Here is a 17,977-nt window from a genome sequence, read left to right on the forward strand (position 1 = left end):
AATTTGTGACCCGCTTTATTGCAATAATCGCTTTACTGCAGTGATCTGGAACTGAACCTGCAATATCTCCAAGGCATGCCTGTATGTAAAAAGAGAAACATGGTAAGGCAAATCCCCAAAACATAATTTTAAAGATGGATAGAAAATACAATTTCAAGAATGCCTTATATAAATAGATTAATATGTACTGATGTATGAAAACAGTGAGGATTAGAAATGGTTAATAATTAGTTCTAGAGCAGCAGCTCTGGAAACAACATGCAGGAAGTGCACAGTATGAAAGCAAATTTCAGACCTGTAATAAAGAAAGAGTTTCCTCCTAAATCAGCACTTCTTAATATTACCACTTAAGGCTAAATATTAATTATGCAAGAATAGAAATTCTTACTTCTTGTCTTTTCTTAAGATCTTCTTTGGCTGCTCCAAAGCGTTTGGTTAACCTGGCTATCTTGGCCTAAAAAAGAGCAAAAACGAGACGGAAATCAAATGGCATTATAGTATTAAAAAGGAACCCATGCATACATAACAAGAAACCCACAGGTAATAGGATCCTCAGAAGATAGCTAACAGCAAAGAAAATAAGGCAAGTTGACTGTAAAGCATATATTTGAAAAATACAAAAAATCATAACAAAAACGTAAACACTCTTAATTTTATAAGATTGGCTTTTTCCCTCCTTGAACTGTGGATGTTTGCTCACAAACCAGTATATTTCTGAACATGTGTGCTTGCATTTGTTATTTTTTAACACAGTTGTAACCACACTTAATTTTCTCACTGAGAAGTGTACAGTAAGCATATCTATAAATCCCTTACTGATAGTACATATGAGTATATGTATAATATATTGAATCATTAGTTATACAGTCTCTCCTACTGGATGTGTTCAATTGTTTCTTAACTAACTGCTGCAGTCAAATAACATGCAATTAATAATTTTGTTCTTTCAGATTACTTACTTAAGCTACATTCACAGAGGTGGAATTCCTGAGACAGTATATTTTTAAGGCTCCTATCTAAATGCTTTTCAGACAGGCTTTGTTAATTTACACTTTCAATAGCAATGTATATAAATGTTTACATGATATTACTCTTTGAAGTATTTAATTTCATATTGTGTTAACCTTTAATAAACTGACAAAAATGTTACCTTCTTAGTGTTAACATTTGTCAGTGAGATTATTTTATTAATCATTTGTACTGCTTATTAAACACTGCCTGATCACATATTTTGCCCACATACATATTCATAAAAATTTAATACCAGAGGCAGAAAGGAAAAAAATAGAAAAATTACCCCATCACCACATGAATATTTTCTTTGTATTTATTTCCTTTAAGTCTTTTACTAAGGCATTGCTATGATACTCAATTGTTTTTCTTGTTGCTGCTGCTGTCATTTTATGATAAATATATTTTTAAGAATTTTAAACTTCTGAGTGCGTTCATGAGGCCTGCCTAAGGAAGTGCTCTTCCAGATAATTTCAATTAGCCAATACAATCATATCATAAAAAGAAAATATTATTTACTTTAAAAACCTTCTTTCCCAATATAGTCACTTCTACAGGAGACCCCAAAACTTAAAAGTATTCAAGTCCACCGATATGGGCTAGGCAATCAATTACCTATGACTCCCAAGGTGAAGATTTTCCTCAGGACTTAATTATTTATGCATATTATTAACACCCAAGGACATGTACAGCACAATTTTTAGAATTCTTAATATGGATTTACCTTCCTGTAACTAAAATATTTCAAGTAATTTTTTCAAGAAAGGTATATGAGAAAGTGTTTTCTGTACTCCAACTTATACAAGAATGTCTTTCATTTTTTCTTTTGGCAGGCTATCTGGTAGATATTCTATCAATTGCATAATATGTATAGTATTATTATTTGCCCTTAAAAATGAAAGCAAATTTAAAACACTATTTTGTATATGTTATATATGGGGAAAGGTCTAGAAGAATAAACACCAAAGCTAACGGTGGTTACCTCTAGAGGCTATGATTGGCAGACAGTGTAAAGAGAGCTTCAATTTCATGTCATATACATCTATAGTATTCAAATATTTCTTAAAACATTTTTTTATCACTTCAAAATTTAAACTACTGGCAGAGGAAAAAAATAACAAAATTTAGACACAGACATGTTTTCTTCTGCCATTTAATATTATAAAAAAGAAATCAAAGAGCAGACTTTTTGTGTTGTTTTAATCTAGGGAAACTACAATTTTTTAATTATAATTCAAAATATCTATCATAATATGTCTAAGATTGGGTCTCTTTTTCTGGCAAGTATTCTGTGAGATCTTTTAAAAACTCTATAAACAAGTCATTTTTTTAGTGAAGGAAGGTACTATTCTATTACTATATCTTTGATTACTACTACTATTTCATTTGCTCTTGGTTTCTTAGGCACATCTATCATTTCTTGTATAACGGCACAATGGTACCTGTTTAAATAAAAGTTGCATAAATTGTTGGGATTCAGACACACTGGGGCCTTGTTTAGCAAACTATGCAAACCAAGAATTTCTTTGTTATGTACCAAGGAATATCTCAGGAAATAATTCTGTGTGGAAAAAAAAAAGTAATCGTACATCGTTTGCCTAATAACAAATATTAGCACTCAAAAAAGCTAGTGAATAAACAGACACATGGTATTCATTATTCAAAACTGTCTCTTGGATTAGGCAGCCACAGATTTACTCGTCGAGGGAGGCGAGTGGGAGGAGAGACTGAAAGAAAAAACTGAAAAAGCTATTTTCAGTTAAAACTACTTAAAATGGCATTTTATAAATCATAACCAATGGAACATTGGATTCCAGAGTGTGTTGACAGCTTTTCCATAAATAATCCAGTTGAAATTTTGAGTATCCTGAATTTGCATAGTGATTTGAGAGGAATCAAGTCTTCCTGTCCAGGAACATGGTATATCACTGTTGACTCATGTTTTCTTTTTCTGTCCATTTTCTTCATAATGGTCTTGAAATTTTGTTTTTCGGTTTATTCTTAAGTATTTTCTTATTTTTAAATGTCTACCATATGTGAAACCTTTTTCTCATTACAATTTCCCACCGGTTGTTGCTGATGTACAGCAAGGCTACTAGAATATGTTTTCCTTTTATCAGTTAGTTGCTAAGCATTACAGTTTATCATTTACCATTATTACTCCTCATTCCTTTTTCCTGTTTTTATTTTATTGCCCTGTCACCAAAGTTCTAAATAGCAGCACAGATAAGGCATCCTTGTCCTATTCTTAACTCTAATGGAAATATTTCCAAAGATCCACTATTAAACATGATATTTATAACAGGTTTCTGATAATCTTTATGAGATTTAAGGTACTTCCCTCCTATTTTTTCCAACAGCTGGTCAGTTTTAGCAAATCCTCCTTGTTTGGTATCTATCTACTGAGATGATCACACAATTTACATCCTTCTTCTGTTAGTACAGTGAAATATAATGGTTAATATTGAACCAGCCTTACATTCATGAGAGAAACCAATGCTGGAAAATAAAACTGGCCTACATTTGTTCTTTTCTTATGCCACAGAATTCCACAGTTGGGTGTGCTTCATGAAATGAGGCCTCATCTTTTCCTATACTCTGGAAGTGTTTATATGAGAAGTGAATTACCTGTTCCTCAAATGTTTGTCAGAATTTTCTGGCAAGGTTTTTGGGGCCTAATGATTTCTTCAGAAACAGATCTTTCACTACAAGTGACTACAATTTTAACAGAGTTTCTCATAATTTTCAGCTTTCTACTTTCTTCTTAGATAAAATGGACTTCATAGGTATAAGGTCGTATATAATAATGTTCTCTTACTTAAAGAATCTTCTCTAGATCTTTATTTCTTGCCTTTTTGAATCCTTATACAGTTTATTTGTACTTACTCTTATTTGTAGATCAAAAATATATCTACTTTTAAGGCTTTTCAATAAGCTTTTGTCTGTATTGCTCAATCTTCAAAAAGGGTCAGTTTTTTTGTTATTTCTATTCACTCCTTCCTCCTTCTCTGGGCTTTAGTTTGTTATTGCTATTTTTCCCTAGCAAAGGAGATGCACATATAATGCTTTTTTATTTTTGTTTGTTAGTAATAAATTAAAGTTATAAATTTCCCCTTGAATACTGCATCAGCTTTAACTTACAAGTTTTAATATGTAATGTATTATTATAGTTCTGACCTAAAGAGTTAAGAATGGGACTTCCCTGGTGGTGCAGTGGTTGAGAATCTGCCTGCCAATGCAGGGGACACAGGTTCGAGCCCTGGTCCGGGAAGATCCCACATGCCGCAGAGCAACTAAGCCAGTGCGCCACAACTACTGAGCCTGCGCTCTAGAGCCCGTGAGCCACAACCACTGAGCCCACGTGCCACAACTACTGAAGCCCGCGCGCCTAGAGCCCGTGCTCCACAACAAGAGAAGCCACCGTGTGAGAAGCTCGCGCACCGCAACGAAGAGTAGCCCCCGCTCGCCACAACTGGAGAAAGCCCGCACACAGCAACAAAGACCCAACGCAGGGGCTTCCCTGGTGGCGCAGTGGTTGAGAATCTGCCTGCTAATGCAGGGGACACGGGTTCGAGCCCTGGTCTGGGAAGATCCCACATGCCACGGAGCAGCTGGGCCCGTGAGCCACAATTGCTGAGCCTGCGCATCTGGAGCCTGTGCCCCGTGACGGGAGGGGCCGCGATAGAGAAAGGCCCGCGCACCGCGATGAAGAGTGGCCCCCGCTTGCCGCAACTGGAGAAAGCCCTCGCACGAACCGAAGACCCAACACAGCCAAAATAAATAAATAAATAAATAAAAATAAATAAATAAGGAAAAAAAAAAAAAAAGACCCAACGCAGCTATAAATTAATTAATTAATTAATTAATTTAAAAAAAAAAAAGAGTTGAGAATGTCCATTTTAAAATTCCTCTTTGTAATTATCTGGAAGTATGTTTTGGGGGAAGGTACCATCTGGGAGAGGAGAAAAGCTAAATATCTGTCAATAATTTCTAATTTTATTACGACGGTGGTTAGCATTTTAAGACGTTCTTAGAAATCACTACATGTCTAATGTGACAATGAATTAAAGATATATAAACCTAAAAATTATATATTTTCCTACTTAAAAAATAATAAAATTCATGGAAATAACTGTTTGGATTTACCTTACAATTTGACATCTCTTAAAAAGTGAAAATACATAAAACTTTTTCAAGATTCAGAAAGCAACAATCCCTAAACTAACACAGAAAATAATTATATAATGAATTCTCCATATATTCCAATGTTGACAATTTTTTCAGCTCTTATAAAATATGTTTAGTACACAGAAAATAAGCTAATAATTACAAACAGGCTTTATGGACAAAAGTCATAACACACAGTGAACTATTATTTAAAACTTAAAAACGACTTTAATCAAGAACTAGCCCATTGAAAAACTACATAAGAATGACAACTAATTTGAAAATCCATAAAAATCTAACTTCCTTTATCTATAGAGAAATTTATACATTAAAAATTATAGCAGAATAGAGACCTTCATGAGCGTTCCTTCTAGAGGTAAAGTCCACATTACTCAATTCTATCCTCTTACCACAGTTTTTAATGTATGGTAAATTTTTATACTTATGGCAAAGGATCACAAGTCCTTTAAAAGTCTATTTTTTTGTAACTGCAGTGTTAAAAAAAAGAAGAAGCCACTAATACTAAAATTAATAATATTAAATTATGTATTCCTTAAAGCAAAATACCTACTAAGCCACTGGTGATTAATTATTTGCTTTCAATTGTGTTTTGACTTTGAATGTTATAAAACTCATACTGGATTCTGCCAAAGGAAGTCAGGTATAATAAACGAATATATATGCATATCAGGAGGATGTACTCATCTACTGCTATGATATGAGATACAGAAGTACTATATACACACTGCAATATTTTCAAATAATTTATTGTCAGCTCTACCTAAAAAATAGTAAATTATTTAACAAAATACATAATTATTTGCTGAAGCATATGATAAAGTAGGCTTTAAGTTGAAGAACTTGAAAACAATAATTATTAAAACACTGAAAGAGTTAAGTGACATCACCAAAAATGCCTGAGTGAGGAACTTCAGGGTTGTCTCTTCCCAAAAGCAACTAATTAGCTTGCAAGCATTGTTAGAATCAACTTTTGGAATCTACTCAAAAACTTAAAATAGCTAAGGGAAGACTTAGGGAATAATAAAGCTGCACTTTGCAGTATGACAGCAGTGGGGTCTTTTAAAATTGTCCTTTATGATTCCCCACACCCAGATCAGCAGCAGCTATAAGGATGACAGCTGGGATACCTGGAGTAAGTTATGAGTGCCACAGGAAGCAATATGCACCTTATTTTCTCTAGTAACTCCCTCAAGAACCAGCACAAAGGCTGGCCTTTGATTCACCCAAGTCTGAGTAATTCCCAAGGCTGGGGCAGCATTCCAGACAGATTTTCCCAAAAAGATTTAAAGGTGCTGGTATTGGCACAGCAGCTTGAGGCACAGAACAATTTGGACAAAGAATATAAAGAAAAGCCTGGGATGGAAAAGAGCAGAAAAAAGACACACAGCAAAAGGGGGCTTTAAAAGCTCTCACCCATGTCAGGAAATTGAGAAGAATATCTGAATGTCCAGGGCAGAATGCATGCTCAGAAATGGGCTGAAAAGACCCTAAGCTTTCACTTCTGACTGGCTTTCAGAGTCTGTGCAAGCAGGAAGGGAAGGATAAGGCAATTCTGATAAAGCAGGTTGTAAATGGCCTAGATTAAGTGTGGAAGGAGTGCCCCAACACAGCCAATCTGCAAAGACTTGGGAGAGTAATTTTTTTCCTTCTTTAGGCTCCAGGCATTTAAGGTAACTGTCAAAACACAAGCTGACCACTAAGCTAATAAAACATAGACTTTAGTGGTCACACACAATAATGAATACATACTTTCCAAAAACAGTTGAGAAAACTCACTAAGTAAGCAAACAACAAACCACAACAAGCAGCAACAACAAACCCTGGACAGGAGGGGAAAACCTGATTTTCTGAACTGCCACATTACAATATTCAAAATATCCAGTTTTCAACAATAACAACAAAAAAAATTAGGTGGTATACAAAGAAATAAGTATGGTTTATTCCCAGAAAAAAAAAGAATTAACAGAAATATAGCTCAGGCATAGGACTTACTAGACAAAGACTTTAAACAGATGGTTTTAAATCTATTCAAAGAGCTAAAGGACACAACAGAAAAAGAACTTTAAAAAAAAAAAAAGGAAAATAATGTCTCACCAAATAGAGAATATCAATAAGGAGACAGACATTATATAAAGAAAACAAATATAAATTCTGGAGCTGAAAGTACAATAACTGAAATTAAGAAATTCACCAGAGGTTCAACAGATTTGAGCAGGACAGGGCTGTAAAGGAACAGTTTTGTATACTATTGAAGATAAGTAGGTATTAATTCAAGATGTTAAGTGTAATCCCCAGAGTAATCACTAAGGAAAAAGCTAAAAAATTTACAGAAAGAGAAAGACAAAGAGAATCAAAATGGTTCACTGAAAAAAATCAATCACAGACGAAGGCAGTAATGTAGGAATTAAGGGAAAAAAAGGTGGAAGACAAATAAAATGGCAGGAGTAAGTCTTTCCTTATCAGTAACTAATTTAAATGTAAACAGACAAAAACTCTCCAATTAAAAGGCAGAGACTGGCAAAGTGGGTAATAAATCATGACCCAACTCTCTGCTGTCTACAAGATTTCATCAAAATTTGAAACTTTTGTGCATTAAAGGACATTATCAAAAAAGGAAAGTGAAAAGAAAACATACAGAGTGGGTAAGAATATCAATAGTTATAAATCGTGTATTTCTAAGTGTTCAGTATCCAAAATATGTAAAGAACTCTTACGGCTCAACAACAGAAAGGCAAAACAAACAAAACAAAAAGAACTTGAATAAATATTTCTCTAAAGAAGATATGCACATGTTCGACAAACACAGGAAAAGATGTTCAACATCATTAGCCATTAGGAAAATGCAAACCAAAACCACAATAAAATACCACTTCACACCCATTAGGATGTTATAATAATAATTTTAAAAATACACAGACAGTAACAAGTGTTGGCAAGGATGTGGAGAAATGGAACCCTCACATTGCTGGTGGGGAGTAAAATATAAAATGGAGTAGCTGATCTGGGAAACAGTTAAATGCTCTTCAATAAATTAAACAAAGAATTACCATATGACCCACAATTCCATTCCTAGGTATATGCCCAAAAGATTTCAAAACAGGTATTCAAACAAATACTTGTATATGAATGTTCATAGCAGCATTATTTACAATATCCAAAAGGTGGAAACAACCCAAATGCCCATCAAATGTTCATCAGCCAAATGCCCATCAAATGTTCATCAGCCAAAGAATACATAAACAAAATGTGTGTGCGTGTGTGTGTATACACACAAGTAAACATCTTGAATTAATTCCTACTTATTTTCAATAGTACAGAAATATAAATATTACTTAGCTATGAAAAGGAATGTAGTATTGATACATGCTACAACATATATGAACCTTAAAAACATTATGCTAAGAAAAACAGGCCAGACACCAAAAGTCACATACTGCATAATTCTGTTCATATGAAATATGCAGCACAGGTAACTCAGTAGAGACAGAGAGCAGATTCATGCTTCCCGAGGGCTAGGGGGAGGGGGAAATGAGAAGTGACTGTTTAATGGGTACAAGGTTTTCTTCTGGATTGATGAAAATGTTTTGGAACCAGATAGAGATGATGATCATACAACAGTGTGCATGTACTAAATGCCACTGAAGTGTAAACTTTAAAATGATTGTTATCTGAATTTTACTTCCATAAACAAAGAAAGAGATGGGAACTAAATTGGGCCGAGTAAAATTTAAATAAGTGGCATGGTAAGGGCAGATCATAAATGAATGGGAGAAGCAATATGAAGTCAGAGGCCTGAAATAAAAATACTATGAACATTAATACCCTGTAGGACAGTGAAGCAACTGGTGGGTATTAGGAAAAGTGGATCAAAATCTAGGAGATCCGAATTACAAATTGAAGAATGAATACAGGTTTAAACTGGTACACAGTTGAGCAAACTGGACTATACAGAAGAGAATGAACAAGCAGTATTTTAGAAAGATGAGTACAATGCTTGAGAAGGACCAGCAAAGACTTAAAAAGCAGTACCAAAGTGGTCATGTAAAAGGTTGTTACTATAATCAAGAAATTGGGTAATGATGGCCTTGCAGATAGAAGAAGCAAAAGATAGACTTTTATAAGAAACAAAAAAAGTTGTAATTTGGCAACCCACTGTGCATATGTGAAGTGATACAGAGGAATCAGTTTCCAAGAACTAAAAAATTGTGAATAACAGGAACAACGGGAAGATATTCCTTGAAGATTTTTCTAAGAATTCAAGAATTGTGAGTAAGAGGAACAATGTGAAGGGGGACATATTTGTGGAGGAGATGATTGGTTTGATGTTGGAAAGATTCAGATTCTGAGGTTACAAAGAAATATCCAAGTGCAAAGGTTTATTAAATGTTAGGTGCACACTTGCACCTTAAGTAAGACTATAAGAGTCAAAATCTCAGGTTCTAGAAACACAAAACCATAGATGCAGCCATGGGAGTGATAACAAACAATGAATGAAATTACTTTCTTAAATCTTCAGATATTTTCAAGTTCTCATTCAAAATTCTTAACAGTACTAGTAAAATAAAGTTTAATGATGAGACAATGCTATCACTATATAAGGACCTGCTAAAGGTAAGAAACAGGACTAGTGTTGTCCTAAATGACACATTACGAAATTATTAATAATAAAGTCTTTGTAGTAAAGTCTCACTGTAAACAAAACTAACAATATGAAACCAAAAAAATAACTTGTAGGCTGCCAAATATAATACCTAAATTCTAGTCACATTTGGTTGCAATTTGCTTTTAACTGTGAAGAAGCGACTTTATTTTCATGGACCACTTCTCCCTCATTTGTAAAACAGGCTCTATAAGTGGTTTGCAAGTCAGCATCTGAGACTATGCTTATGTAGAATGAATGTACTGATAAAATTTTCCAGTTTCTTAGTCTTGGAATAAAATGAATTACTGCAGCATGCTACCATGTGCTCATTTCAACTGATTAGAAGCTCTAGCACTACATGTTAACATACAGATGTATTTAATAAAAAATTAAAAGTAGTAATTATTAATAAATATAGATTAACAAGCTAATATCTTTAAAAAATACGATTCATGGGAGAAGTAGATTAATATAAAAAGAATCACAGCAAATATTATTTAGTACTCATGACATTTTAGATGATGCCAGCCTTTCTTCACTGAATGAAGAAATATTTAAGATGCACTAAGTTAGATTATTTCTGAAGCTCTGCTATGGGTTGAACTATGTATCTCAAAAGTATATGAAAGTCTGAACCCCAAGTGTCTCAGAACATGACCTTATTTGGAAAGAAGGTCATCACAGAGGTAATTACAGCTGACTCTTGAACAACACAGATTTGAACTGTGTGGATCCAATTATACATGGATTTTTTTTCAATCAATATAGTACCTATATTTTCACTTTACAGATCTTTAAATTAAGTGTGGGGAAAAGTTTGTGTTCAATTAGAGATCACCAGATGTGAAATCAAAAGAACTAGGGCTTGAGTTCCGATTCTATCTGAAGTGTTTCAGCTACTACCTTGGGTGAGTCATTTATCAATTCCTTCATTTTTTGAAGCAGATACCAGTGTACAGATTTTCAACTGCAGGGGGTGGAGACAGCACCTCTAACCTTCACATTGTTCAAGAGTCAAGTGTAGTTAAGATGAGGTCACACTGGAATAGGGTGGGTCCTAATCCAATATGACTAGTATCCTTGGAAAAAGGGAAAATTTGGAAACAGACAAACATACAGATACAGCACCATGTGAAGAAGAAGCCAGAAATCAGGGTGATACTTCTATAAGACAAGGAATGCCAAAGACTGCCAGTAAACCATTTATAGCTAGAGTAGACATAAGGAACAGATTCTTCCTCACAGCCCTTAGAACCAATCCTGACGACAGCTTAATCTTGGACTTTCAGCCTCCAAAACTATGAGACAATACGTTTCTGTTGTTTAAGCCATCCAGTTTATGGTACTTTTTGTTAATTGATGGTAGCCCTAGCAAAATAATAGAGGCTCCTTTTATTTCTAATACTTAAAAGTTAAATATACTTTATTGTCAACTTCAAAAACATATCCCAGAAAGTAAGTTATAAAAATGATGACACACGGATATGCAATTCAAGTCAGTGTACAAACCTGTAGTTCAGTTAAAACTGTTTTATGCCTCTTGTTACACTCAATCTTTTCCACTCGTGTTTTCAATTCTGCCAACGTCTTATCAAATACACCACACTGTAGCGCACACAATTTTTCTTCCAGCAACCACTGTACAACCTAAAAAAATACATATTCCTTTGTTATAGCAAAAAAAGAATTTCAAGCAAGCAGCAAACAGTAAATATTCTGAAGTACTAATAAGATAGTACTAAAATATTAATTAAAAAAACATACTGGCATCCGTAACACAATGCTATCTGCTGAAATCCTCCACTTCTACATATATAATATCTACTATAACACAATAAAATGTACTAAAAATAGAAAATTTCCAGAGGGTGAAATTTTTAAAACAATTTGAAATTGAAGTTTTAATATTTTCTTCCCACACCCTCTACTGTGATTTAAAAGGAACCAGCTGAAGGTAAGGAGCAGGTTTTAAATTTTCTAATCTGTTACAGATGATATTTTTGTGAGACACTAAGAATGTCACTGCACTATGAAATTCCTATAAAACATTTCTAAATGCCTACTCACAATTTCCATATTTATCTCATTATGGACCCATAACAAACAGGACACACAGTGCAGCCGACGGACCATCCCCGAATTACACTGCTCTAGAGGAGTAAACCCTCAGTATATACAGAAGTATATTTCAAAATGCTTTCTCATAGCTATCTTCATATTTCTAATAGCTCTATAAGAAAGACTAAACAAGCATTATTATCACCATATGGTTAAAAGAAAAAAGACACTGGGAGAAAAAAAAGCCACTTTTGTACTGCCTCTCTGTTCCTTTCTCTAACGGGGATATTTATACTTTATCTGAGTAGAAGAATACTGGCCTAGATTATTTATAATTTCACCATTAAATCTATAAGACCTTGAAAAATTTTCACCTGAGTCTTCTATTCTTCTCTTAAAAAGGCATTTGCCATCAATATTTGTGAACACATCTTGAAAAATATATTAAATACTTTATATTTTCATTATTTCTATCTCTAGTCTAACACATATAGGGGGAAGTTTCCAAAGTCTGTACTTTAAATATTCCCTTTCCCTAGTCATTGGAAAGCCTTGTCCATACCATTTTTAATACTAAGTCTAAGGTACATAACAAAGATTTTAGAACGTAGGGACTTACAGCCATGAAACCAGCTTATGATAAAAATTATAAAAACTAAAATGTTAACATATAAGACTCTAATGTTTCCACTAGAATAAAGTTCAATATAGAAGAAAAAATGAAAGCTGAAAACTGGTATTCAGTTTTGTTACTAAAGCAAGTAAGAAAAGAAGCCATAATTTCTCTCCCATTTTGAAAATTACTACCATATCTAAAAAAACAAAACAACAACAAAAAAAACTACTTAGCTTCAAAAGAGTCATAAGGAATTTTAGAATTAAATTATTAAGGGTAATAAGCTTAACCAATTTCTTCAAGTTCTTTCTATGAAAAAGCTGAATATTTCAGTAAAATACAGAGTAATGTCAAAAATCTAGAAGAATAAAGATGGTGGTGTTTTTTGTTTAATATGCTTTTAACTTATAATCTCTACACCTTTTGTAGTTTCTGGTTTATATCTCCTTTGGCTGTAATCTTTACTTGAAACTCTGCCTCATATTCTTCTTCCATATATCGACGGCGTTTGGACTGTACATTGTCCATGTCTTCTGACTTAGAACGTTTTCTTCTAAAAAATTCACCTGAGAAGAAAAAGCATAATGACCAGTCAGGTGTTTTTATTATAGATAGACCTTAATGCCTCTTCTCCATCCTCAGGAAAATATTATTTCTAGCTATCAAAATAGCACTCTCAATAAATTATTTTATGAATTGTTCTTGTGATCAGAAAAGTAAATAGATAGCTTTTACCTTAAACTTGAAATGATTTTCAATATGCTAAATAAGAACCTCCAAATGCTAAATAAGTAAATGTACAAACAACATGAACAAAGAACATTTTTTCCTTGAAATCTTCGTATTAAGATGGAAGCCCAACTAACAATATGGGATGAGAAGAAAGCATCGCAAATTCATTCCTTTCACTAAATTCTCTAGTGTATATGAATTCTCTGACAAAATACAGTATTCATTCACAAGTCACAGATTTCTCAGTATTTATTCTCACATCACATGCTTCTACTAACTGTGCATAGTTTTAATTATTTAATTCTTCATCCTCAGTAAATTTTCTTCCTCAGTAAGTTTAGGAAAAATTCTTCCTTAATCACCAGCCTTAGGAAAATAGTATTAGTTATTCTTAACATATCCTAATAAATTTCAAATATATAAAAATAATCAAATTAATGTCATTATAAAGGTAAATTTGGTAAAGAACAGACATTCAAAGACCTTCACTTAGAAAATTTCTGTTTCAAATACTGGTAACACTCATGAGATCATAACATATTTTATCTGGTTTCTTTTTCAATATAGAAACAGGGAAATATCAAAATATTAAAATCTCCACACTATCTATGAGCCTATTATTAAAATCCAATTCTATTCTACGATTTCCCTTGTATCATAACTTACGTAGTCACGGAGAGATTAGGTCAAGATGGCAGAGTAGAAGGAGGTACACTCATCCCTTCTTACAAGAACACTGGACTCACAACTAACTGCAGAGCAACCATCGACAAAGAAACACTTGAACCTACCAAAAAAAGATACCCTACATCCAAAGACAAAGGGGAAGCCATGGCGAGACGTTAGGAGGGGCACAATCGTGATAGAATCAAGTCCCATACCCACCGGGTGGGCAACCCACACACTGGAGAACAACCATACCACAGTTCTCCCACTGGAGTGAAAGTTCTGAGCCCCGTGTCAAGCTTCCCAGCCTGAGGGTCTGGCAACGGGAAGAGGAGGCCCCAGAGGGTCTGGCTTTGAGGGCCAGCGGGATTTAATTGCAGGACCTCCACAGGACTGGGGGAACCAGAAACTCCACTCTTGGAGGGCACACAGAGGGTCTTGTGCACATCAGGACCAAAGAGAAAAGAGCAGTGATCCCATAGGAGACTGGGCCAGACCTGCCTGCTAGCACTGGAGGGTCTCCTGCAGAGGTGGGGAGCGGCAGTGGCTCACTGCAGGGACAAAGACACTGGCAACAGCAGTTTTGGGAAGCACTCATTGGCATGAGCCCTCCCAGAGGCACCATTAGCCCCACCAAACTGCCTGTAGGCTCCAGTGCTGGGTCATCTCAGGCCAAACAACCAACAGGAAAGGAACACAGCCCCACCCATCAGCAGACAAGCAGATTAAAGTTTTACTGAACTCTGCCCACCAGAGAGACACAACCCAGCCCTACCCACCACCAGCCCCTCCCATCAGGAAGCTTGCACAAGCCTCTTAGATAGCCTCATCCACCAGAGGGCAGACAGCAGAAGCAAGAAGAACTACAATCCTGCAGCCTGTGGAATGAAAACCACAATCACACAAAGGTATATGAAATGAAATGGCAGAGGATTATGTCCCAGATGAAGGAAAAGGATAAACCCCCAGAAAAACAACTAACTGAAGTGGAGATAGGCAACCTTCTGGAAAAAGAATTCAGAATAATGATAGTGAAGATGATCAAGGACTTCAGGAAGAGAATGGAGGCAAGGATCAAGAAGATGCAAGAAATGTTTAACAAAGGCCTATAAGAACTAAAGAAGAAACAAACAGAGATGAACAATACAATAACTGAAATGAAAAATACACTAGAAGGAATCAACAGCAGAATAACTGAGGCAGAAGAACAGACACGTAACCTGGAAGACAGAATGGTGGAAATCACTGCCATGGAACAGAATAAAGAAAAAAGAATAAAGAGAAATGAAAACAATCTAAGAGACCTCTAGGACAACATTAAACACACCAACATTCTCATTATAGGGATTCCAGGAGAAGAAGAGAGACAGAAAGGACCTGAGAAAATATTTGAAGAGATTATAATTGAAAACTCCCCCTAACATGGTAAGCAGTCACCCAAGTCCAAGAAGCACATAGAGTCCAAGGCAGGATAAACCCAAAGAGGAACACACCAAGACACATAGTAATCGAATTGGAAAAAATTAAAGACAAAGGAATAATATTAAAAGTAACAAGGGAAAAACAACAAATAACATACAAGGGAACTCCCATAAGGTTATCAGCTGATTTCTCAGCACAAACTCTGCAGGCCAGAAGTGAGTGGCACGATATATTTAAAGTGATGAAAGGGAAGAATCTACAATCAAGAACACTCTACCCAGCAAGGCTCTCATTCAGATTTGACAGAGAAATCAAAAGCTTTACAGAAAAGCAAAAGCTAAGAGAACTCCTCTAGGTGGGAAAGAGACCAGCAACATAAAACAACCTTCTACATATATAGACTGCTATATCAAAACCTCATGGGAACAGCAAACCTAAAAACTACAATAGGTACGCACTCAAAAAAGAAAAAGCAACCCAGACACAACACAATGGATGGTCATCAAACCACAAGAGAAGAGAACAAAAGAGGAAGGGAAGAAAAAGGACCTACAAAAACAAACCCAAAACAATTAAGAAAATGGTAATAGGAACACACATATTGAGAATTACCTTAAATGTAAATGGATTAAATGGTCCAACCAAAAGACACAGACTGGCTGAATGGATACAAAAACAAGACCTGTATATATGCTGTCTACAAGAGACCCACTTCAGACCTAGGGACACATACAGACTGAAAGTAAGAGGATGGAAGAAGGCATTCCATGCAAATAGAAATCAAAAGAACGCTGGAGTAGCAATACTCATTTCAGACAAAACAAACTTTAAAACAAAGACTGTTATAAGAGACAAAGAAGGACACTACATAACGATCAAGGGATCAATCTAAGAAGACATACCAATTGTACATACATATGCACCCAACATAGGAGCACCTCGATATATAAGGCAAATACTAACAGCCATAAAGGGAGAAATCAACAGTAGCACAATAATACTGGGGAACTTTAACAACTCAGTTTCATCAATGGACAGAACATCCGGGCAGAAAATCAATAAGGAAACACAGGCGTTACATGACACATTAGACCAGATGGACTTAACTGATATTTATAGAGCTTTCCAACCAAAAGCAGCAGAATACACATTCTTCTCAAGTGCACACGGAACATTCTCCAGGATTGACCACACGCTGGGCCACAAAGGGAGCCTCGGTAAATTTAAGAAAATTGAAATCATATCAAGCATCTTTTTTGATGACAATGCTATGAGATTAGAAACAAACTACAAGAAAAAAACTGTAAAGAATACAAATGTGTGGAGGCTAAACAATATGCTACTAAACAACCACTGGATCACTGAAGAAATCAGAGAGGAAATCAAGAAGTACCTAGAGACAAATGAAAATGAAGGCACAATGACCCAAAACCTGTGGAATATGACAAAGGCATTTCTAAGAGGGAGGTTTAAAGAAATACAATCTTACCTCAGGAAACAAGAGAAATCTCAAATAAACAACCTAACCCTACACCTAAAGCAACCAGACAAAGAACAAACAAAACCTAAAGTTAGTAGAAGAAAAGAAATCATAATGATCAGAGCAGAAATAAATGAAATAGAGACAAGCAAAGATAAATGAAACTAAAAGCTGGTTCTTTGAAAAGATAAACAAAATTGATAAACCTTTAGCCAGACTCATTAAGAAAAAAAGAGAGATCACTCAAATTAATAAAATTAGAAATGAAAAAGGAGAAGTTACAACTGACACCACAGGAATACAAAGGATCATAAGAGACTACTACAAGCAACTGTATGCCAATAAAATGGACAACCTGGAAGAAATGGACAAATTCTTAGAAAGGTACAGTCTCCCAAGACTGAACCAGGAAGAAACAGAAAATATGAACAGGCCAATCACAAGCACTGAAACTGAAACTGTGATTTAAAAACTCCCAACAAACAAAAGTCCAGGAACTGATGGCTTCACAGTTGAATTCTATCAAACATTTAGAGAAGAGCTAACTGCTATCCTTCTGAAAATGTTCCAAAAAAATTGCAGAGCAAAGAGAACTCCCAAACTCATTCTATGAGGCCACCATCACCCTGATACCAAAACCAGACAAAGATACCACAAGAAAAGAAAATTACAGGTCAATATCACTGATGAATATAGATGCAAAAATCCTAAACCAAATACTAGCAATCAGAACCCAACAACACATTAAAAGGACCATACATCACGATCAAGTGGGGTTTATCCAAGGATGCAAGGATTTTTCAATATTTGCAAATCAATCAGTGTGATACACCACATCAACAAACTGAAGAATAAAAACCATATGATCATCTCAGTAGATGCAGAAAAAGCTTTTGACAAAATTCAACACCAATTTATGATAAAAACTCTCCAGAAAGTGGGCATAGAGGGAATAAACCTCAACATAATAAAGGCCATATACGACAAACCTACAGCTAACATCTTACCCAACGGTGAAAAGCTAAAAGTATTTCCTCTAAGATCAGGAACAAGACAAGGATGTCCACTCTCACCACTTTTATTCAACATAGTTTTGGAAGTCCTAGCCACAGCAATCAGAGAAGAAAAAGAAATAAAAGGAATCCAAATTGGAAAAGAAGAA

The 17,977-nt window shown here is 35.0% G+C and overlaps 1 protein-coding gene across 4 annotated transcripts in view; it reads right to left on the minus strand.

The window, feature by feature from the left end:
* ATF7IP (activating transcription factor 7 interacting protein) overlaps positions 1-17,977 on the minus strand; it is a 118,224-nt gene that overhangs the window by 38,517 nt on the left and 61,730 nt on the right. For all 4 annotated transcript variants that reach the window (XR_452335.2, XM_007196039.2, XM_007196041.2 and 1 more), the window contains exons 4-6: positions 12,936-13,081; positions 11,351-11,488; positions 389-454 (exon numbers count right to left, since the gene is read on the minus strand). Coding sequence is in view for 3 of the 4 variants with exons in the window: in XM_007196039.2 (XP_007196101.2) it covers positions 389-454; positions 11,351-11,488; positions 12,936-13,081 (350 nt within the window). In the remaining variant the exon portion in view is untranslated. The remainder of the gene's footprint in view (positions 1-388; positions 455-11,350; positions 11,489-12,935; positions 13,082-17,977) is intronic.

The sequence above is a fragment of the Balaenoptera acutorostrata genome, chromosome 11 (genome assembly GCF_949987535.1).
Source record: "Balaenoptera acutorostrata chromosome 11, mBalAcu1.1, whole genome shotgun sequence".
NCBI classification, from domain to species: Eukaryota; Metazoa; Chordata; class Mammalia; order Artiodactyla; family Balaenopteridae; genus Balaenoptera; species Balaenoptera acutorostrata.